The 24,774-nt window shown below is 41.0% G+C and overlaps 2 protein-coding genes across 2 annotated transcripts; one reads left to right on the top strand and one right to left on the bottom strand.

Annotated features, from left to right (window-relative positions):
• Window positions 1-13,634, top strand: prmt8b (protein arginine methyltransferase 8b; the record flags this gene model as incomplete). Its single annotated transcript, XM_080492462.1, has 10 exons — window positions 1-69; window positions 722-946; window positions 2,438-2,593; window positions 3,348-3,411; window positions 5,174-5,316; window positions 5,647-5,734; window positions 7,167-7,282; window positions 10,158-10,308; window positions 11,478-11,599; window positions 12,874-13,634. 10 exons carry the CDS (start codon window positions 1-3, stop codon window positions 12,955-12,957), a joined length of 1,218 nt encoding a protein of 405 aa, XP_080348588.1. The 3' UTR covers window positions 12,958-13,634.
• On the bottom strand, window positions 12,870-24,064 carry cracr2ab (calcium release activated channel regulator 2Ab; the record flags this gene model as incomplete). The annotated part of the gene is made up of 17 exons (XM_080492463.1): window positions 12,870-14,585; window positions 14,746-14,822; window positions 15,096-15,197; window positions 15,732-15,846; window positions 16,241-16,322; window positions 16,729-16,867; window positions 16,965-17,634; window positions 17,880-17,962; window positions 18,060-18,108; window positions 18,252-18,323; window positions 18,927-19,114; window positions 19,517-19,612; window positions 20,171-20,261; window positions 21,231-21,377; window positions 21,499-21,688; window positions 22,172-22,283; window positions 23,915-24,064. The coding sequence occupies 17 exons, from the start codon at window positions 24,062-24,064 to the stop codon at window positions 14,498-14,500; spliced, it is 2,451 nt and encodes an 816-aa protein (XP_080348589.1). The 3' UTR covers window positions 12,870-14,497.
• Window positions 24,065-24,774: the final 710 nt, after the last annotated feature.

Here is a 24,774-nt window from a genome sequence, read left to right as displayed (position 1 = left end):
ATGGGACTGAGGCATTCGTCGCGTTGTTTGCTGCTACGGCGGAAGATGGCGGAGGCGGACAGCTCGGAGGTAAGGACCTTGTAGTGTCCTGTACCTGGACACTCTCGGCTCACTCATATTTCTCCACCATCAAAGCATTTGACTTCAAAAAATGAGGGAAAAAAAATCAAGTATATCCTGTTTTACCGCGTTACTATCGCGATCACTTTTAGAATCCGCGTTATACACGGTTACCGTGCAAAGCAAGGAAGCTCACTTCCTCGTGTCCTGCAGATGTTATAGAGCTTATCTTAAAAGCCTCGTGCATGCATGTTACAGAAAATATACTGAAAAATGAAGGTTAAACGATGCGCTGTGGATGTTGTATGGACGCATTGAACGTGGTCATGTCCGCTGTCCTTGGTGCTGAAACGGAACCCGCATGCTTCCCATGAATGAAAAGGTACAGCACGTGAGCGCCAGATCAAGTTTCCTGCCCATCTGCATGCACAGATTTAATACAGTTTTAAGTATTTTCTATTTTCGCGGTCTATCATTGGCTGCTCTTGCATTGTTTCTGGAAGCCTGCACGGGGAGGCACGTCTCCACTCACTCCGCGCACCGCCTTGTCTTGGAATTGCCCCCACCATCTCTTAATGACTCCCGTTGAATTCATTACAGCCTTTAATGTGCAAATTACAGAATAAACTCTACCCATTTCTTCATTACTCCCTCTCAACAGCGGCAACAGCCTGTCATGCTCCCCCTCTCTCAGTCAGCCCAGCCCTCCCCACTGCCTAAACCAGTGCCTACTACCCACCATGTGCCCTGCGTCCCCCACGCGCCTCATGTAGCAGCTCTGGCCACTTGTCCTGGGCGAGGCAAGATCGCCAAGTTCATCAGCCCGGAGGACATGACTTCGCGGGACTACTACTTCGACTCGTATGCCCACTTTGGCATCCACGAGGTGGGCAGACCAGGCTGACAAACAGCAAAATGGTTAGAGGGAAAGAATAAAACCAGATGGCCCCTTCTTTTAATAGAAAAACATAGTTTCAATCTTGTTAGTCTGGCTTTCTGAGGAACACAATATGTCAAAACCTTCAGTTGATTTATTACCTTAATGTCCATGGAGAGATCAAGTTAAGTTAATAAATATATCACATCTTCAATTAGTTTGATCTTGAAATCATTTCAACGTGTTGACACACCATTATTAAAGGAAGTCTGGCAACAAAGGAATGCTAAAATCAAGCAAGCTGCCATCAAACAGACAAAGATTTAACCTGAGGAATATTTTCCAGAGATTTCAAAGCTTGTACTGCTTCAGCAAGAGAGTGGGATTTCAAAGGCTCCTACTGGCTTGATTTATTTCTCAATTCGCGTATCAATACAATTATTGTGCAATGATGATATTAACCCAAATGTAAAGCTACATATACCTCAGGGGTGGCTGCATCAACAAACAAGTATTATGTTAGAAAAATAAGTAAGAAGGAAGAAAGTACACATACGTCATGACTTACTTAAGTTACTTGCTCTCAGGTAGCTGTATTTTACTTCTCACAATGTGTTTTCTTTTACTTTTGGTCTTTACATATGAATCCAGATAAGTGTATTTTGTTCTTTTCGTATTCCAAATACTGGCTCGGTACATGTATGAGGACGACTTAACGTGAGAAACGTAATAACTAAAGAGAGGGAAAATCAGCCACATTAATGAATACTTTTAGAGGAAAATACAAACAGCAAATTCATTGCAGGAGAAGCTCAAGCAAACTCAAAAGAGGTGTCAGCTTTTTAGTTTAGGATTTTTATTGATGATTTAAATTTTTATTGTGGTTAATACAGAAAGAAAGAACACTTTTCTATCACTAACCAGAACAGAATCCCTCTATGTTTGAGAGTGAGACTGAATTAGTAAGAATGATCTGTGTCCGCTTCAGTATCTACAGTGAACTGATACAGGCGGAGCCCCACGAATGACCTTGATATGTGCAGGAGAGATAGTGAAGAAGTTTGGGGGACATATAGGCCTTTTTAATAGTGTCTTAATTTAGCATGTGGGTCAGGTTTTTGTGAGCTTGCAGACAAAAAGAGTGTCCTGATTAGAAGAGAGCAAAGCAAGAAAGAAGGAAAGTGGGATGTGTGAATGGGCTCTGGGAGATGGATATCAAGCGGTCCCAAAAGGCTTTGTGTTGTATTCCTGTCTATTTCAAGAATCTCTGCCACTGTCACTGAGGCTTTTGGCCTAAATACGGTCCTTCCTTTCTCATTACTCATGAAATATAGTCCTTTCACGTGCAGTAAGTCCCTGCATTTAGTGTAATGTGCATTCCTCTGTAAGTCAATTATGTAATATGGTTATTCTTAGGAGAATATGCATGAATCTTAGTATTCTTTGGGTATCCATTTATAGGTGTAACAATTATGTGTCACTGTTTTATCCTCGACACAGGAGATGCTGAAAGATGAAGTGCGGACGCTGACCTATCGCAATGCCATGTACCACAACAAGCATGTGTTCAAAGACAAAATCGTTCTGGATGTCGGCAGTGGGACGGGGATCCTTTCTATGTTTGCCGCCAATGCCGGTGCCAAGCATGTGTATGGGGTGAGATATAAAGTGGTGCCTTCAGGACACATTCTAATACTCTCCTGTTGTCATCCACTCACCTTTTTTGTTTAACTCCTCATGAGAGACGAAAGCCACACACCGATTTAGTGCCCAAATTGATATAAAATGGATGGGTTATTTTTATCTCTGAATATCAAACACATGCACGGACACATGAAAGTATGCCTTTTTTTAAATTCCTCCTAAGGGTTAGTTCGGCCAGGAAACTGGCAATTTCCTTAAGACGGCCTCATGCACCAAAGCAATAAGAGACATCTGGCCTTAGTTTGAGTCACAGGTTATATATTACCAGCAGCGTCTCCCACAGTTATGCATGATTCATATACTGCATTATACTTATAGATGGCAGAGCAAAATGATGTATTAGTTTTCATGTAGCGCCGAGTCTGAGCTGAACGACCGGGGATATTAGTGTTGAGATAGATTAGCAGGGTTTGATTAAATTTGTCCTTTCCATATCACCCCAAAGGTGAATCTGCTAATATAGGAGGAGTGATGTTAGAAGAAGCCCTTGCTGATCATGTTCATTGATTATTTTTCTGACTTTGCGACAAATATATTTTTTTTCTCCATGAGTTGACACATTGATTAAAAGTGTATTTTAAAAGAACACAAACAAATAAATGATGCAGTAATGGTGTAATGTTAATATCCAACGATATATTATTGGAACAAAGAGTTTGGAGGACAATTTAAAAAGATGCATGGCTTTTGTCATTTTTGCCTACAGATTGAATGTTCAAGTATATCTGAATATTCAGAGAAGATTATCAAATCAAATCATCTACACAATGGTAAGTTAAAGTGAATTTCCATTTTCTTCTGTTTTTAAATTTTTTTTTATCTATGTTTGAATGCAGAACTGTATCAAGACATCTGCATCAGAAGAAGCATGAAAAATCCACATATATCCATCAGTGCGGTCACACTTGACGATATTAGTTACAGTTCTGATGCTTAACTGACTGCTGATCTCTGATGTCAAATAACCATAATCTTTGCCATCAATCAGAATCTCCTCAATGGTGCTGATCACTATTGTAAAAAGCCACCGTGAACTTCACAAGTGAAAGATGCGAAGCTAATGATTGGCTTTATATCCTGCACATTTGATTATACCCCGGCTTCAAGTCTTTTAGCTTTAGATTATCAGATCTGTAAAACATGCAGGAATTAAAACCAAAACTGCTATTTGTGATTCAGAAATGCATGGATCTTTATTGATTCAATAATAACTGCAAATAACATCCGTGCATCCATCGACTCCATGTTACAGGGCACTTGTGCTAACCTATGAGTGAAGGGTAGACCCTGGAATAATAACAATAAATAATAACAACACATTTAATTTGTAATGCACTTTTCATTCAAAAATCTCAAAGTGTGGCAGGTCATCAGTCCGTCACAGGGAAACACGGTGGACACAGACAGTCACATTCACATAATTTAGAATAACTAATAAGAATCAATCGCAATCCAATGCTAGTAGTTTGTAGGAAGGATAAATATTAATATACTAATATAAATTACCATAAATATCCACAAAAAGTAATGAAATATGTGTAAAGTAGATTCAATATACACTGTAATGATGCCTATTGGCAACACTTCTGTTAGAAAGTCTGTCGAGTTCCTTTTTACTAGTTTTGATTTTATTTGGCTCAGAGGAGATCTCAAAACAAGTTCATTTTATTGGAGCAAACCAAAAACCCAAACGACCAAAATCATAAAGTCTTTGAGTTCACAACAGCTAACGATGAGACACCGCAAAAGCTCAGACACGCAGAAACACAGGAAGACAGATGAACCATTAACCAGAACACACAGAAGATGCCCAACATAAACCACAGCCACCAGGTGAAGACAATCACACACTCAGGCACAGGTGAAACACATCAGGACAGGGAGCAGCAATCAGACACAAAGAGGGGAAGTCAAGGAGCCTGAAATGAGACACAGCGTTCGAATCACAACATAACACAAGAAAGAGATTTTGTACCAAGACAAGTTTGGCTTTGGCAGAATGGAATAAATCAACAAACAAGCCATTAAAAAAAAAAAAAAAAAGAAACATTTATTTACAAGAAGCTTTGTCACAATGAAGAGGTAGTTGACACAAATTCAACAGGGACATTCAGAGATCTACATATACTCCGTACAGCATAGGAAACAGTTGTTTTCCCGACAGTGCTTCCAGAACAGCTTTAAATAACATATTATATTCCTGGTCAGGTTTTCTTTTTTTTTCCCGGGTTATTATTGTTATGTATTTAATAAGAATTTGTATTCCTTTTTAGAATCTCTTGCCTTATATTTGCAAAGCATGGGTCACAGAGATCAGAATGGAAAATGGAAAAAAAACAAGACAAACAGTGCATGAATAAAACATTAAGGTACAAGACAGGAAGATTAATTAAGCTGCACTAATTTACAGTGATCCCAAAGCATCGGAACGGGGCCACCTGAGAATGGAACCTTTGTCCGATTTGCATTAGGGTGATGAAGAAGCTGGGAAGTAATTTGTTGCCTGCTGTTTTACGATTCTTCACACCGCAGTCATTACCATCTTCAAGGGCAAGGTGGAGGAGGTGGAGCTGCCCGTGGAAAAGGTGGACATCATCATCTCCGAGTGGATGGGCTACTGTCTCTTCTACGAGTCAATGCTCAACACCGTCATCTTCGCCAGGGACAAGTGGCTGGTACGATGCTGTTGCTGTGGCAGCTTGGCAGAGTTAAGCTTGGCTTAGTTTGTGCAGCTGGCTTGAAAAATTAAGGTCTTTTGACACATAGATAGTCCAGACAGTGATGAAGTAGAGGATTCACTGTACACTTGCATGCATGTGTCGGCAGCCCAGATGCTGAGGACACACGTGAATGATCTTCCTTCTAACCTCGGTAGCTGTCCGCGGGCTTTAAGCGCCACACATGTGATCTTATATTACATGCCAGGTGCGCGAACAATAAAGATGATAGATGGCTGCTTTGATTGTGTGCACGTTGGATACCTGAAGCTATTTTATTGTGTTCAGAAACCTGGTGGCCTGATGTTCCCCGACAGAGCAGCTCTCTACGTGGTGGCCATCGAGGACAGGCAGTACAAGGACTTTAAGATTCATTGTGAGTAATCATTTTAAATTTATCACCGTTTTCTTTAAAGTTTTTGCCAAGTCATCGCTTTACTCCATCCTTCTCTCTGCCGTGCAGCATAACAAATGAATCATGCAGACAAACGGGTCCACTTTATGGATTCCTAAGTTTTAACCAACAAGCCCATATAAGTCTTTTTCTTGCAGCCTTAGTGTGGGTTTCAGTCACAATCAAGCTTTTGAGCTGCATATGTTTTATTATTCTCACTATCCCATTGCAGCATGCTTGAAGCTGAGCCGCTAAGGTTTTACATTAGCTATCTATATTGGAGGCAGAATCAAAATGGGCCACTTGTCTCCAAATATGTTTCACTTGAAGGGGCTTAAAAAGCCTTGTTTTACTTTTTTGGTATGAAAAACCCATTTTAGTTCACATACCCTTTAGCTATACAAAAACATGAATTAGTACAATTACATTTTTTCATTGATAGAGAATAAGCCATCAAGAAGACTGCATGATGAAAGAAAATATTATGCACAACTGAACGACTCATCAGGTCTGTGGTTGGTCATCTACATGAATCAATAAAATCACCTAAACAAAAGAACCAAAGTTATTTCCACATTGATAAATGCCTTTTGCTTGCAGCTACTATGCAGAAGCTGGTGCGAGTATCTTCAATATGATGCCTAAACGGTGTTTTCACAAACTGAAAATAGATTATCCATAAGTTACCACACAGAAACACATTATAAACCCGTCTTAGAAAGTAGCTCTGAGAGTATTTTATCCTCTGTTCCTTCATTTGCTGGCTGTCCCAAACTCACTCCGTGTTCAAATAGCTATCACAGCTGGAGATCTGCATTAATCCTGTGATCCAGATCAAAGCCCCAATATTAAACATGCCACTCACACAAGCACATACATCAGCATTAACTCTAGAACGGTAAGTTTGGCTGAGTAAGTCCTGGCTGCACAGATGGCCGTGCTGGCTTCTTTCATTCAACCATTCACATAGCGAAACCTCCTTCCACACAAATCCCAAAAGAATCCAGTCTGCTGAGACCTTCACGTTCTTATTTTTAGTTTCCCTGCGTTGGTGGCACATTCCACCTTCTCATCGTACAGACTTAGCGTTTGGCCTCCTGAGAAAGCCAGGTGGAGACAGGGAAAGAGGGAATGGGGGAGGAAAGGGTCGCTTGGTATGTCTTCTGCTTAAATTTTAATGAAAAAGGCTGGCAGACATGGTGGTGGAGGAAGAGGAGGCAGCGGATAGTTTATTTTTGGGACAGCTTGTCTTTCTCCACATTGGGCTGAAATAGAAAGAATGACTGTGCGAGTGCAGGGACAGTTTTTTGTTTGTGTGTTCTGTTATATTTTCTGTGCCATTTTCTTTTTTTGCAAGCACCAAGAAATGTCTGCATGTTTACCTCCTGTACTTTATATGTTTTTGTGTACACAGGGTGGGAAAACGTGTATGGGTTCGACATGAGTTGTATTCGCAACGTGGCCATCAAAGAGCCTCTGGTTGATGTGGTAGATCCAAAGCAGGTGGTGACCAACGCCTGCCTCCTCAAGGTTTGTCTCCGTCTTTTCACACAAATGCATGTGTGGAGTCACACTGACAATGTCTTGAACCTCACTGAGATTTTCTCAAAAAGTTCTATTTTGGGGGGGCAGAAGACATCATATGTACAATTACGACCCCCTTTTAGACATTTTTGAGGCGTGGGATTGCTTTACAGGATGGGATTTACTCCTAGATTGTCAAAATTAAAAGTCAAACAACATTAAGACACTTTCTGGGATGTCTTTCAGGATGTTCCTGCTTGTGTATGTTGGTGAGAGTGGGTGTGTGCCTAGGTTTGGCTTCACTGTAGTGTTGAGGAGATTCAGAGAGGAGCGTTAAATCCCATGTTGTCAAAACAATTCCAATTTCAAGCCAGTCAGCTAAAAAATAAAAATATCAAATGTTATGGTCTTTAAAAAAATGACAGAAGCCCCATTAGAAAATAAAATGAGATGGATCAAATCCCCCAAAAAACTACACAACTTAACTTCTCTGGCCAGCCATGAAACAAAGGCAAACATAAAAGGTAAAAGCCCCCAAGAAGCTCCTTCAAACAAATTGCCATCCAACAAATTCCAGCAAAAACCAAAAGTTCTCAGACGCACAAAGATGTAATCACTGTATTCCACGGCAGAGTAAACCAGCACCAGAAGCCTCATGGATAAATAAACTCGAGATCTGAAAGAAGATGGGTGAAAAACAGGGAGACAAGAGGAGACGGGTCTCTTTCTGAGTGATAAGTCAGTGGAAACACTAAATGTACAGACCCATCCAGAGCTAATAGTACTGTGGAGTGCTCAATAATGGACCCTGTTTGATGGCACATTAGATGTGTGTGGAGAACAAAACGGAACACCACAAAAAATGCTATAAAAGGATTCACGGCATCATTAACCCATCTGGTTTTCTGTCCAACTTTCACTCTGGTGCCTAATGAAACCTGAAAGCATTCTGATGTGCACACAAACACTTCACAAGCTATCATATGGGAGGGTTGAGAAGGTCAACTAATGTAGGACGTGGGGAGAAGGTGAAAAATCTGGCATTTCTCACACATTTGTAATGTTGTAAATGTCATTTCAGGGGAAGGATTTACAGTCCATATATGATATGCTCACACAGACATAGGCAACCTTAAAACTGCATTTGTACTGTGTCCTGTCATGGAAGTTAAAGGCTAAAACTACCACTAAAGCATGTATCAACAACATGCCATTCATTTCTGAATGCTATCCCTTAGAGAATGTAAAAGCCATGTTTTGTTGAGTTTTTTTTTTTTTTTTTTGGGTGGGGGGGGGGGGGGGGGGTACCCAACACAATAAAAAAAAAATCTGTGGTGAACCAATTGGCACCAACAAAAATCCAGATTGAATATATGAGGCAAAATAACATTAGAATTTTTTTTTTCCTGTCTAGCACATCGCCCATTGTTTCACGTCTCAAAAAACTATTTTTGTGTGTTTGAAACCAACAAAAAAACAAAAGGCATCGCAGACAGGTAGCACACACTGTATCACTGTACACTCTCTGCCCACCGAGACGATTGTCGAGAACATAATAGAGGTTTCTCACAAGCTGTAATAGACTCCGGCTCTGTTCCCATTCTTGGTGATACAACAACAAGCTTGTCTTTCAACTCACAAATGAAAAGAGGATGAGAGCATTCAGGGAGGTGATAGCTTTTTTTTGGGGGGGGGGGTTTCCTCCAGCTTCACCTCTCTTGTCATTGTGGCCTCTATTACACTGCTTCGTATCATGTTCCTTTCTATTTTATGTAACCGATATCGCCATCCGTCATCTTTTATCTCCAGCGTCATATGCTCCTTTCTCTCTCCTTATCAGTCACGTCTTCTTCCTTTTCATCTTTTTTTCACATTCCCTGATTTAAACAACGTCAGGCCTCACTAGTCTGAACGAATAGAGAGGTCACACTTGGTCCCCCCCCCCCGCCATGGTGAAATGTCACATGAGCGGGCATTGAGTCAGTGAGAATGAAATGGACTCTCCATCACTTTGATAAGCGATAGTACTCCCTTTGTGCCCAGAGAGGTGTTTTATATGTGAGGAGGTGGTGCCGGCTACTAGTTAGTTACCGACAAGCTTGTCTGAAGATTAATTCTCGCTTGCCTGTATCTCTTTCACACCTTGATGATTCACTCGTTTTGTCCCGTTACCAGTAGCTTCACCCGGTCTTTTGTCAAACTGCCAGTCATTCCTCACATGCTAAAATTACATGGTGTCTCCCGAAGGACTTTTTTTTTTTCACTCGCTTGCTACAATTTGCTGTATACGATACTGGCCCGACATGATTGGAAAGGACAGAGGTGCTAAATCACGCCACATGGCCAAGTGATCTGCAGCTCAGTGGGCTGCGAGAGATGAACAGGTTGCAGTGAGAAATCCCATCCAGTCTCCTTAAATACCGCATCATCTCCATGCGAAAGCAGAAACACACCTGCTGCTTGTCTATTTTGGAACTACAGCGAGTGAACAAAATGCAGTTCCGTCCATAAGGCTGCGCTTGATGTAACACACACACACACACACACACATACACACAGCCCCCCCCCCCCCCCCCTTCCCTTTGAAGAATGGCGGGAGGACACCCACACAGCATGTGTACTGTGAGCAGGCTTCATTTGCCAGCAGTGATTCAACCTGTGGGCTTTTCACACACATGCACATGAGCCGTGGTGAGCAATCTGAAAGGATTGACATATACTGCATGTGAGCAAGCGGTGGCACCTTGTGCCCACTTGATCGGATGCATGTGTTTCCACGCTCCTGTGGTACAAATCGTCATTTGAAAAGAGCCAAGATCTCTTGACACGTTAGTGACGCAAAGTATAATAATATAAAACATTTTGTGTGTGTTTTTTTTAGGAAGTGGACATCTACACTGTGAAGCCAGAGGATCTGTCCTTTACCTCAGCCTTCTGTCTACAGATCCAGCGCAATGATTACGTCCATGCTCTTGTCACCTATTTCAACATTGAGTTCACCAAATGTCACAAGAAGACTGGTTTCTCCACCGGTAATAACTCCATTGTCACTTCCTACATGGTGTTTTTTCACAAACACACACTGTTCGATATTGTTTTGTAGCTGTAAAGTTAATGTCATTATGATATCTAATTGTTAAACTCATTCAATGGAGATAAATGCATGCAGCATCCAGTTAACCGGAGGTAGTTTAATTAGGATTGTATGGCAACAGAAAAATAGAAAACTGATATATTTAAAAAAAATAAAATAAAATTGTTAAGACAGCATAAAGGCGCTAATATAAATGATACTGGTACACCAACAGTGTGGCTAATTTGCAAACCAGTGACTCTGGAGTTCAATATCTTAAAAGTAAGAACCAGTTTGGAAGACAAACTTTAATGACTTAGGAGAGAAACTGAAGTCTGTTTTCTTGCTTTAAATCACAACTTATGGAAAAAAATTTAACCAAATTCAACTACCACAAGACCAAAGAGAGGCACACCTTTTCTGTTATTTGGGTCAGTCGAACCCGTCAGATGTGATGTCCTCAGATTAAACCAGAAGATTATAAAGTTTTACCACCTGAGATACATCAAACAGACAACTGTCAAGTTCAGCAAGTTCACATTCAGCCATCCCTGCAGCTAGTTGATCTATTTTTTTCCTTTTTTTCCCAGCAGTAAATCACTGAGTATTAAAGGGAACTTCCTCCCATCTTAGCTCTTGGCTACACCCTGCTGGCGTTACATGAGCCGAACTGACGTCGGCGCCAACTGAACATGCTGTTTAAGAACACCTATTATAGTGAGAGGAGCTCGGCTGTTATGTAAGCTCATGTTAATACATTCATGCATCCACTCCTTACATAATGTTGTGTAGAGGAGGTTCTATGTTTGGCTCCGTCTGTTGGGCCTAAGGAGTTCACTCCTATCTGCTTCTGTATTTCTCCCACTGGGTGAGTGAATTTTAGCCACTTTGCTGTTGAATATTCTCCCGCGTTAACGTGCCTCAGGCGGGTTAGTATCCATCAGAACTGTCCTGCAAATCACATCATTCCCCTCAACTCCCTTTAACTCCACTTTCCACCTTACTTCTCTCTTCTGCTCAACCATATTTCACCTTCTCTCTCTTTTTTTTCTTCCTCTGGCTATCATCTTCTTCATGATCTTTCACTTTGCCCTGTTCTGCCTTCACCTCCTCCTGTCCTATCTTTAGCTCCAGATGCTGCCAGCACGCACTGGAAGCAGACAGTGTTTTATTTAGAAGACTATTTAACTGTCAAGAAGGGCGAGGAGATCTTCGGCAGCGTTGCTGTCCGGCCCAATGAGAAGAATGTGGTAAGACGGAGAAAGCGGTGGCCAAAGATGTTTTAAAAGATGTACAACAATTATTGAAAAAGAATGTTGCTTAGTATGTTGAAGATTATACCTATATTTGATGAGCAAACTGCACAAGAACTGCAGAAAATAAAATTGAATTCGCCAAGAAATGCCGTATTTTTGACATATGATTACAATAGTCCCTGCAGTTATTACATCCTCCTTCAATAATGTAATAAAGCAAAATGTAATTACGGTGCATTCTTAGCTCGAGTATTTTATTGTACGATTGGAAAATATTGTAACAATTATGTTATTGGCTTTATTCCATTAAACGACTATGTTATAGGCTGTTAATTACATTACTGGCCATCATTCCATTATTGCTTATTACAGGGAGCAATTGCACTATTAAATACTGTTAAATCCTGTGTAAAGTAGTAATACATTTGTAGTATCAATATATTAGAATGAGTATAAAAAATACAGGTATTCAACAGTATTTAAGACTCTGTACTATGCTTCGCCCTAAGATAGTGACTTACAATGTTAAATTATAGCAACATTAAGATCCACTGCCACAAACATAAGAAACATTAATTAGACCCATAAATTAAAACATACAGACCCACTGGAGTCAAACTATTTGGTGTTGACGTTGTTGTTAGAATGATCTAAAGACTCTGGAGGAAGCAGAAAAAAAAACTACCCTGTGTAATGTGATCATGTTCTACAAAAAATGAATCTGTTTAAAGATAATGAAAACGATAATAGATTGTGGCCATAAAACAGCTTTTTTTCTTGGCCAATGTCTGCAAACCGAGCCCTTGTTGGATCTTTAAATGTCCTGCGGAGTTAATATTACCAAAGGTTTGATACTTTTGGAAAATATTTTCATTCCCTCTCTGCTGGAGGATTGGATGAGAGAGATGAGCACTCCCACACTTTTTCTTTAACCCCCCCCCCCCAAAAAAAACATGCCTACAAATAGCAATCAGTTAATTTTGTTAACATTAACAGTTAACATTGGCAGTCTTGGCTGTTACTGGTTCCAGTAAGAGAGATGCCAGCACATAACCCTCTACAAAACTTCATTTTTACACAGTTTTTTTTTGTTGTTGCTTGGAATAAATATAAAAAGTGCTAATTAGTGAACTACTGAAAGCCTAGAAGGCGGACGTGGTTTAGCACAGCCATGATAGCTTGCTCCCCCTCCACTTTTACAGAGTGATTTAATACAAAACTGGACTTTATTGATGTTAATTTATCCTTTTTTTTTGTTTTTTTTCTAGCGTGACCTGGAGTTTACCCTGGAGCTCGACTTTAAAGGACAGCTATGTGAGGCAGCCATTTCCCATGACTATAAAATGCGTTAAACAAGGCCCCCGGGTGTGGATCAGCCTTTAGCCCCTCCGGACTACAACTACAGAGGGCAAAGCGATGCACCCGAACGGATGCCACCAAACCAGCGTCTATATGTGATGTCGTCACGATCGGCATATATCTTATCAGCAATAGTGCCGCCACCTGTCCCACCTCGATCGGCTCGGGCACATCGTTGAATGTAACATCCTACATTAACTTTATTTTATTTTTTTTTTTCCCCTATGCTAATTTCTGGGAATTCACTTATTTTGATGATGAAAGTAGAACCATTTATGAGTTTTTCTTTTAGTAGTAGTAGAACTAATTTAATAAGTCTGATGGGTCACAAAACGATCATTTCCTGCTTTTACTTTAATTATTTGTTAAAGTTTATTGTGTACTGTATAATTGTATAGAAAGTACTGTGACTAATTGCATTTTATTTGATTCAATTTTTGCATGTAAAATTTAGTTAAGTGATTTCAGGAAGGAAAAAAAAATAAGATTGAACTGTAATTTATTTATTTGTTCAACTGATGATAATTCAGAACTTTGGTGCCAGAATAAAATAGAACAACACCTCTAAAGAGTAATAAACAAATGCAATTTACCACGTCGGTTTGGAGCACAGCTGAACAAAGAGTATGAAAAATGTTGAATGTGATGATGAATAAAATGTCAGAGAATCAACTTTTGTTACATGATTTTCCTTCAATTTCTTCCTACGTATTATAATCTTCCACAGAGAGACTGTTTAAGACAGGAGAGTCAAACATGAGGCCTGCGGGCCAAAACCACAAGATGGTAAAAAAACAAATGAAAACATTATTATCAATTTTTTTTTTAACAAATTTCAAAAGAATAGTGGGCACAACAAAACACTGAGAACCCAGCAGAAATATCACTGACGCTCAAGCTTCAAAGCCATGCTGTCAAGGTGAGTTTTGGAAAATATGCATAATGCAACAGTTAAAGATTTTTTTTTTTTAACATTTCACTGGATTTTGCTCCAGAAGGTTTTCATTAGAATTGGCATAGATTGTCATAATTTTCAGTTGTACTTGTTTAGTTTTTTGAAAAAACAAAAACAAAAACAAATTGACATTTCCATCCTGTATCCTCTGCCTCACAACAAAGAAAAAGTTTAAATCTAAAGGATATAATGGTTATTACTTTACCAGTCAAGATGAAATTAGGCTGTTTGTGGCCCCTGAACTAAAATGTGTTTGACACCCCTGGTTTAAGACATAAAAGTCTACATTTAGAAAAAAAAAGTACTCTAGAATTTTCTCTGGACTAACAGTAATACAGAGGATTTTTCTACTGAAGATCATATCGACAGCACAACAAATAAGGCAACGCTGTTATTTACAGGATATGGAGTAGCTCCTTTGTTTTTAGCTTCATTGATTAATACTGCCAGTTCACACGTCACCTCCAGCAGACGTTGTTTTCATTGTCGAAGGTGTCAAAAATGCACTGTCCAGAAGTGTTCCACAACTCGGTAAATTGAGTATGCGGATTGTTATCTCCCATAATGCGAGTGTGTCGTTACTTGCAGCAGGCTTTCTTCTTCACGGGCTGAGCGCTGAGGACGACTGTCGTGTCTCTCACATGGTCCTCCTGCTCCATTAACACTCTGAGGATGACAGAAAGGGAGAAAATCAGAGAAGACACCGCATGACTCAACAGTGCCAGCACTGCCAATCATTATGCATCTGATGACTGGTGTGCCCGTCAGATTTTATTTTTTTTGCTGCGATTTTACACAGTGACATGATTAACGTTGATATTCTTACCTGGCCAGATGTGTCAGGGACTCTGTCACATTCCTGCCTGTGTAGGCGCTGACCTCAAAGAACATCACCCTGTTTTCCTGCAAGAGATACAAATAGTCACACACACGGATGTTCCTGTGTGAAAGTTCCCCGAGAGACAACTATTGTGTTGGAGTGTTAATAAAAAAACAAAAAACAAACAACAACATCTGAATGTCTGGCACTGACAACAAAATATATATATATATATATATATATATATATATATATATATATATATATATATATTCAATAGCATGAAACCAGTAAGAAGTAAGAAATGAGGCCAGATAAAGCCACCAGTTATCTTTGGGTTACAATTAAAGACTCACATAAGCTAGTTGCTCTGCGTCTTTAAACGACACCTCCCTGGCTTCATCCATGTCCATTTTGTTGCCCAGCAGAAGAATCGGGATCCCCTCCCCTGCTGCTTCCTAGTCAAAGCAAGAACAGGCTGATAATGTCGGAAAGAACTCCAGCTATTTATTCTAGTCATTTATCTGTTGCGTTCCTGTACATATTTATGAGAAACAGAACAAGGAAAAACAAACGGTCACAGCTCCTTCAGCTTGTGTTGACAGACCCTGACCACGAATCAGCAATGTGTGCCAAAGCTTCAATTCAACATAGCGTCTGGCCCCATTGTTGTAGTATTTGTTACTTCTACTTCAGCTTAGTGCAGTTGATCACTGCATTTATGCAAAACAAATGTGCTTGAACATCAGCATTGTAAAACTGCTGCAAGTGAAGTATGTAATTTTCAACATATTTCAACATATTTAGAAAATAATATTGTGATGCAAGAGTCATTCCTGGTAATATATAAATAGAGGAGAGTCAAACGTATTTATAGAATTGTAAAAAAAAAAAAAAAAAAAGAAATGTGTGCCTTTTAAGCACCATAAACTGAATGCACAAAATCAAATTTTTGCACTGTAACCAAAATAAACTAGTATCGCCGAGCTGACCTGGACATTGAGGAGCCACGGCCGCACGGCCTTGAAGCTCTCAACCACCGTGACGTCATACAGCACCACCACGCCGTCTGCCTTCCGGAAGAACTGCTTGGTTATGCTCCGGTACCTGACAGTGATGTAATGACACAGATTTAAAGTACTACTGCGTGTGACCTTGCTGAATACTGATTTATATTACTGTCCAAGAACATGCCTGTGAGGGTAATTGGTGACCCTATATTGTGTGTGTGTGTGTGCCCTGTGATGGACTGGTGACCTGTAAAAGCTGTACCCTGTCTTCGCAGAAGAAGTAATAGAGTAGATGGCCAGGGGGATTGATAATTCTCTGTTTGGTTTGTGCAAACAGTTACTACAAGTTGCAAGACAGACTTCTCTGGTTTATTTTATGCCAGATGACCTTCCTGCCATCACTGGGATTCCAACCCTGATCATCCACACTCATTATCAAGTTTGATGTAAATAATCTTTGCCAACATTCCATTGTTTTGGTGGTCACTCACCTCTCTTGACCGGCTGTATCCCAAAGCTGCATGGCTACTTGCATGTTGTCCAGAGTTAATGTCTTCACACTGTAGTCAATACCTAATGAGAAGATTGTTTTGGTTGTTTTTTGCCATTTGTATTTGAGAACATGAACATAAATGGCCACCAGGGGGCTGAGGTGTGACACTCAGGATAGAAGAGGGGAGGCAAAGTGGTGATAACAAGGATCAAATGAGGATTGGAAAAGATGAAAGCAAAGAGAAGGGGAAAAAAAAAAAATATCATCAGAAGTGACATAATCTGCTGTGCAATGTGTGCCAGGACTCTTAAACAGGCAGTGTGACTTCACAATCCCTTTCATGTGACGCTAACTCGACCTTGAGCTCCCCTGTGTTTAGCCTCTGGAATCGCTCGCGCTCAAATGCTGCTCAGATTCACTCCTGAATTAAATTTTTTTTTTAACACACAACCAAACAAGACACAGTTACAACGTCCTTCTTCTCACCCACAGTAGCGGTTGTGGAAGGGAGGAAGCGGCCCTCACAGAAGGAGCGCAGCAGCGATGTCTTGCCTACGCTGGAGTTTCCAACCAGGACCACCTTAAATAGACGATCTGGAGCAAACACCGCTCCTTCTTTTGCCTTCTGCAGAGGACAAAACGTGAAAAGAGAATCTGGTTAATAATAAACTAAAGTTAACAACATCTGGGGAGAATTCAGGGCTCGGCAGACGTGGACGTACTTGTTGGGTCTCCTTCCCGACGGGCTGCCCTCTTGCAGACGTCGGGGTCTTCTTCATGCGGGTGAAACAGGATTTCTTCGTAGAGGAGTCACCTGTCGATAGCAGAGTGCGATTGGACGGTGGCGTGGCAGTAAGGTCTGTCACCATGACACTGGTTTCAACGTCGCTCTGTGCTTCTGTTTCTTCCTCCTCCTCATCCTCCTCCTCACTGAGCTGGTGCAGCAGCGGCTGCGGTCCACCTTGGAGCAGGTGGGGCAGGTGGTCTTCCTCTATGGAGATGACTCGACGGAGGGGCCAGCCGTCTGGCGGGGCGTCCAAAACCTCATCGTCCACCTCCGCCTTCCTTTCGGTTCCCACCTTCCTCGATCTCTCTCGGCTTTTTCCCGCCAACCTCCTGTTGGCGGCCATTTTGCCGGAGGTCTTTTTGGCCTTTGACTTCACATCCTGCGCTTTCGGTAAAACGGCGTTGGCGTAGCCGTTGGCTAGGCCCGAGGTCTTCCTCGCTGGAGGGCGCTGTTGACAGGCGGGGCTTGTGGTCGGGGTATAGGGAGCATTGTTGGTAGTGGTTTCATCTTCACTACAGGAGGAGGAAGCAACAAACACGATTTGAAGGTGCTCAATAGGCAAGGCCTCCAGAGACTGGTACGACCCATCCACCAAGAGTGGGGCTCTTTGGGAACAGAGGAGAAACAGAGGATATACTGGATCAATCCCTTGACTGAGATGAAACTATGCTGGTTGAATCAGTTTGATGGTTGTGTAAAATTCTTGATTTCAAAAAGAAGATGTTATTGGAAATACATGTGCTCAGAATCAAATATCCTCTGTTTTTCCTCTTTGATATGTGATTTCTTTTTTTTTTTAGTGTAAAGAGGAAATTCTTCATTGAGAAGTGATGCGATTCTACAAATTCACCTTTTTGGCAGTTGGCTGGTGTCATCAAATATGTTGGCGAGGCCTGCTCTCTGCTTCTGCTTATTTCTGAGTGAGGTCCGAGGCTGGTTTAATGACAGAGGAGGAGTTACACAAGCTTTTTGGTTAGAAAAGCGATAAAGATGGAGCATTATTTTAACATTCAAAAAAGAATTTACTTACAACACCGAAACATATGTCTCGCTCATCCTTTAAATGTTTGTTCATCTCTCTTGAAAAGAGAAATCAATCACAGTGAGTTGAAGTGAGGCTTGAATCTGAATAAATCCATTTCAATCAAATTTTTGGCAACAGAGCCACAAGTCAAAACGTTTAATCCAAATACAAAGCATTGAAAAGTGTTCATGGCTTTACCTGAGGAGATCAAGCTGCTTCATGAGACTTTGTTTCTCCCTCTGCAGCCCCTCAGTCACTCTGTACATTTCCCTGAAATAATAACAAACAAGATGTGAGCGTGAAGCGATTTTGAGTTTGCCTTGTGGACCCTCTGCCTTCAAAAGCTTGTTTTTCTAACATAGTTTATATCAGTGGTTCCCAACCTTTTTCTTTAGGGACTCAAATTTTAACCATTGTAAACTCAGATGGCCCCGCCTCCACCACAGCCTGTACAACTACCCCAAGAAGTTGAAATCTTTGTTATATTCTGTAACAATGAGTTCCTTTTCTCTCAGGATAGACTCCTTGGGTTTACACACCGTCTCAGGGTGTTTGTTATTCTGATCTTGCTTCAGCTTTCACAGTTTCAAATTTTCATTTTCCAGTGTTTCAATGCAAAGAATTTTGTCCATTGCTTCAATGAAACCATACTCTGTAACTCTCTTGGTACACAGTTTTTTTTTTTCCTTTCCTTTCTCTCGCTGTTTAAGCTTACTCTTGTAAACGCCTAAACTTAGTAGTGTTGTAACATAAATTGATTAAATGCAGACCCACGTATTTTTGAGACATATAAAAAGTTATACCCCTAAAAACCAAGAGCCTTCCCCCTCATGAATCTTTGCCTGAATGTGTCTGAAAACAGTGTGTACCCACATCTCTTTTTCCTGGTGCAGCCGGGCGGCCTGCTCCTGCAGCATGGCCAGCTGCTCCTGGGCCAGCGTCAGGTCCTGGCTCGTGGTGTCCAGCGCTCGGGAAAGCTCGTCGTTGGTCATTTTCAGCTTGACGTTCTCCACGTGGCTCTCCTGCTTCTCGCTGTCCAGTTCTCGGCACTGGAGCTCCAACTGCACGGGGAAGGGTTCGCAAGGAATGAAAACACACTAATGCTGGGCGAGTGTAGCTTATATGTGCAGCTGAAACAGAACAGTGAGCGCTGTTTAAATCCATTCCCCATGACATAAGTCAAGGAGACTAATACCACAAACTCACTTTTCCACACTCTCTGATGTAATTGATATTATGTGGATTTCAGCTGCTGCAATGGATCTAAATCATACTTTTTTCTGCTTTGTGTTGTCCAGTGCAAGAGTATTACACGTCTTGTTTTGTTTTGTCAATACATCATTTTTATTTAGTGCAAAGGGAAAACTAGGATCAGCGATCGCCCCCCCCGCCCCACGACCTGGAATAGGACAGAATGTAATAGAAGTTGAATGGGATGGATCTTTTGGGGAAACGTGCTTTACCCGCTTCTGCTTGTGGAAAAGCTGATCCAGCTCTCTCTCCTTTGAAAACAGTTGGTGCTCCAGGTCCTGGCTGCGCAGCTGAACGCGCTCAGAGTCCTGCGGGGGCCGGGAAAGGAGGTTGAAGGTCACCGGTTTAAAGAGCGGCACATGATTCAGATTTAGCGTCCCCTACGGACATGATTTAAAACACCCACATGAAACACTGCTTTGAATTTGACCTGACTTTCTTCCACTAACTTTACTTATAACAACAAATGTATTGATCATTACCTCCTCCTCCTATTCTTTCTATTAAAAAATATATATACGGTAAATATGTAAAAAAAAAATTTTGGGGGGGTAGAAAAGTTACACTGCTGGATGTCAGAAAGATGAGTGTGGGAGGATTTATGTTTCCATATTATATAAGCTGACCTCCAGTTGGGATATGTCAAAAACAGTTTGCTCAACATGTCAAACTCAGATATAAAATGCGCACGGATTGTTTGAAACAGGCTTCTTCTCTTCTTCTTATATATATCACAAAAAAGAATCTCAACATATTCCCATAACTGTGTCAATATGTTGGCAAGAACAGTGGGGGAAAAAAACAAAAAACCCTTTCCACCATGTTTTGTTGCTTTGGCGGGTTCCTTCATGCATGAGTCGTCATACCTTCAGTTGCAGCCTGTCTTTCTCATTTTTGATCTGTGCCTCCATTTCTTCATATAAATAGCGGATCTCGCTGTCATGTGTTGCAGACTTCCTGGAATAAGGAATGACAATAAACATTAAGTAAGTAAGTAAGATGCATTGTTGTAATTAAGGTAAATGGCGAATGGTTGAAAGTCATCAGGTACGATACGATATGAAAATATCTCCAAACAGAGCAGCATTGTTGTCTGGACTGAGCTTAAAGTTGTATTTCCCCCCTGTGCTCTCACAGCGACAGATCTTCATGTTCAAATGGAGTCTGAGTGTTATTTACATTCCCTTTGACAACTCTTAAGACCCGAACAGCCAATTAGTGAAAGTGTGGAGGAATAACGAGCTGCTATGCAGTGCCATGCAGTGCCATGGGAAAACATATATCCCATTGAAACTCACATCCTTTGTACACAGATCTGCAATTATTCATAATCTATTCTATTATCATCAAGCACCACATTCTGCATTTCGTGGGAGTACTATGCAGGAGATATATTATGCATGTTTTCACTTCAATGTCTGCTCAAGCGCAGCATTGAAGTGTTCCAGCAGAAGGTGGTTTGACGTGTGTGTGCGCCTCCAGATTAGTAGTCATTTGAAAGGGATAAAGGGGTTGTTCTATAGAGAATTACAGATAAATCCATGCAAATGTTTGCAGGCTACATGCCGACGTGAGCCTATGAAACACTCACACACACACACAGGGCTATGCCAGAAATTCTATAGGTAGTTAATGAGTGCAGTAGAGAGAAATGAAGAGCATAACCTTAACGATTTAAGTGCGGGAACAAATTATGAAATGTGAACTTTTAAACTCATGGAAGTTGGTCCACTCTCACTGCTGCCTCATTAAATATACACATAAGTTTAAGTCCACATTTCTGCATGCGATGTGTTTGATTCCCTTCATAATTCATCCGGAGTTTTAATGTCTTGTCACTTTTACTATGTGTGTAGCCAGGGAAAATGTATGGGTGTATGGTTGGTTGGATGGATGGATGGAGGGATGTGTGTGCTTCTATAATACCTCTGGAGGGCGCTCTCCATCTCTTTCTTTTCCTGATGGGCTTCTTTAATCTGGTGGGTGACTCTGGCCAGAAACTCCTCGAAATTGGACAGGAGGTGAGGCTCATCTCGCCTGAGCTGGGCCCAGAGGCTGCGCACCTCCCCTGGACTAGAGGAATGTGATAAAAACAAAACAAAGTCAGGAGACTATTTGCCCACATGCGAGGCTACAATGGAGCATCGCAAAGTTATTCAATCACATCAAGGTGTGCCATGATGATGACACTCACTCTTCAAACACATTACTGGCTCCCAGGCTTTCCAGCAGCATACAGAAGTGCCTCTCCTCCTCATCCTCAACTGCAGACAGCTTGGCTTCCCACTGGCTCTGGTAAAATGCTTCCTTCGCTCTATAGATCGGCCCTGGGGCCTGATTTTGATCATCGGCCACAGAGATTCTCCGACCGCGCAGGAACTGACCTGAGCAGAGACGCATCTGGGCTTCAGCTTTGAAAAACATTTTTTTTTTAAAAAAATTTAAATCTTCACTGATTAGCACAGACAAAGGGAAAAACACAACAATATCTGGAAATATTTTCAAAAACCAGCAAGGTATTTCCAGAATAATAATGAAGATGATCTGTTGCTATGAATGCAGTCAAGTCATTCATTTCGAAGGTCTTCTAAACTTCTGTTACACACATTTATAATATTATCTTTGATTAAGTTTTACTTGCCTTCAGTGTATTCACTGTAAGCATTAATTACACACTGAGGTTTTAGGCCTTTACAGATTTCAAGCTCAAAACCAAACGCATTCATCCACATTCTGCAAATGAAACTCAGGGACTCAACCTGACGTTATGTTTTTCTGTCATTTGTTGCTCGGTTGAAAGCATGTCATTGAAGGCTGTTTGCAATTAACTGTGATATTAGGAAACAAAAAAAAAAAAGGAAACCTACTGAATCCTGATGAAAATGCCTCCAGTGTGAGGTAACCCGTGCGGTCCACATCCAGCGAGTCGAACACATCCTCCAGCTCCTCTGCAGACAGAGGCAGCTGTCTGTGGAGCCTCTGCCAGAACAAAGACAAACAGAGCGGACATTAAAATGCTGCTGTGGTGAACTGAAGGACACAGGAATTATAAAGCAAAACAAAACTTATGAAATCAGATTACAAACTATTTCAGGTTACTTTGAAAATGAGAAGAAAAAAAACCAAACTGTCCTCCATCTAATAGATACAAGTCACATGTTTGAGCAATGGCACTGCCCCATGCACTCCTGCAACTCGTACACAGCTTGCATTGAATAAAAACTTGCACAAAGCGGCTGCTTTATGAGTCAATGGACCGCAGTTTTGTTTTGTTTTTCCCCCCTCAGATTCTCTGAATAGAGATGGCAGCAACAAAGAGCATGAGGCTCACAAGAGCACTGGCATGGAATACAGTTCTGACAAGGCCGCGGTTTTATCGAGGCTCGCTCCGATTGTTACAGCCCGGGAGGTGATGCGTGTGCGAGTGAATTATATTCACAAACGTTCCCATTGATGGTGCTCCTCCGCCACTTCAGCTGCTGGAGTGCATCAAGTGGGTGAAGTGTTTCTTTTGACAATGGTGATATATAAAAATTAAACATCCCAGAATTAAGCGAGAACAGTGACACTAAGTGTTTTCTGCTCGCTGCTCTCCGTTATTACAGCTTCAGAGGACATGAACTTGCGCAACAGGTAAAAGCATGTCCGCGTGACCTATTGCTCTCGTTCGCGCAGGCTTAATGCATTCATGGAGCATCGATGTATTTTCTGACAAAAAAAAAAAAAAAGCTCACTGATGGAGGAAAATGTTAAAAGGAAATTATAATGATAATCAATTTACATAAAATAAAAAGCTGCTTGATATGCGAGAAATGACATCTGAATGACGATCTGAAGATCAAGTGTAAAAATAAATGTTTTTACAGCGTTTGGAATACAGTTACCAATAAAGAAAACATAATCAGGCGCAGCGGTACTAGCATATTTACATTTTCAGGGAGAATAATGCTTATGTAACTCTTGGATTCTTTTCTACCTCTAAATAAACACATGAAATGAACACATGGCTCATCCAGAACAAGACTGTAACCTTACTGCTATATACTGATCAGACCAATCGCCTCTTATCACCTCTTAAATATACAGAAGCCAGACTTATATATCACTATATGTAAAAAGGTTGGTTTAAACCCTTAGGACATATTTAAGGCTTTTTTTTTTTTAAATTATTATCAAAGTGGGTATAAATCAACACCAGTAAATACAATTTAAATATACTTAAACCATTTTGGAAAGTGTGAGACTAAATAAGATATTTCAAAATTCTCACTTGATGTCTGAAGTTGAAGTTATTAAAGTAAAGTAATGTATTCTGTGAATGTGTTTAACTTATAACGCTCAGTTTTAAAGAAACAAAAGTGAGCGAGGAGATCATGTACGCTTGCCTTAAGGGTAAACAGAATGAATTTTGTAACGCTGAGGGCATCGCATCCATAATTCCATGTCTTTGTGACGTTTAACTGAAAATAGCACCGAGTTACAGCCCTGATATCATGTGTTCAGTATATTCCTGCTCATGAAGACCAACGTGCTCATCAAACACTGAAGAATTCATAAGTTATCTTTTTCATTCAATTCCATCACATATGAAAAGTCTTGATCTCTCTGACCCTCATGTCTGTGCGAGTGATGAAGCCTTTCCCTTCCACATCACAGGTCTGGAAGAACTCCTTGGTCTTGTCCAGCAGGGTGATGCGTCCCCAGTCCGAGCCCCTTCTCCCTCCGAAGCCGTTCACCCTGACCTCCTGCTCTTCCTCCATGTTGGGGATGTTTTTTTTTAAATCTTTTTCTGGCTAGATTGTGTATCGTTAGTATTGTGTACTTCAGTGGCAGTCAGGAGTGGAATCCTCCTCACTGGCCCTGTATCCAGCCCTCTGCGGCCTGTACAGTTGCCATGACAACGGAAGCGGGAAGTAGCATCAGATGTTGAGGGCTCGGACACCCCTCTGGCTCATGAATACACATAAAGTGCTTTCAGGCTCCTGGAAAAAGATTAAAGTCGACATTAGTGCTTCTTACTACAGAATGTGGAAAGGTGACATTAGACAGAAAGGTAAACGGTTACACAACATTAACAGTAGTACGCTTGTTACAACTTTACACGGCTTCCCTTTTCTAATAAGCCAGAAACAAGCCAGTCACAGAGGTATGTAAACAGACTTAGGGATTATCTTAATACTTAGCCATACAGAACACATGACGGCATAATGCCTGCAAGACTGTAACAGCTATTACCAAGCAGCAGAGTGCTGCATTATGCATCCCTGCGCTTTTCACAGCCATTGCTTCATCACACCTTTTAAGTCTAACGCAAAGTTTTGAAGTGTTTTCTTGTCGGCACAGTTTAGAGCTGAGAAGCAGGTTGGTTAAATATGCAGCAAACACGGCTCAAAGTAAAATATGAGAGGCAAAAAGTGTGATTTGGAAGGGAAGTTTGTGCTGTAGAAAATTATGTTTTAGTGGCGAGTGT

The sequence above is a fragment of the Lipophrys pholis genome (genome assembly GCF_963383615.2).
Source record: "Lipophrys pholis genome assembly, chromosome: 22".
In the NCBI taxonomy this organism is placed as follows: domain Eukaryota; kingdom Metazoa; phylum Chordata; class Actinopteri; order Blenniiformes; family Blenniidae; genus Lipophrys; species Lipophrys pholis.
This window is presented reverse-complemented; position numbering and strand designations above follow the sequence as displayed.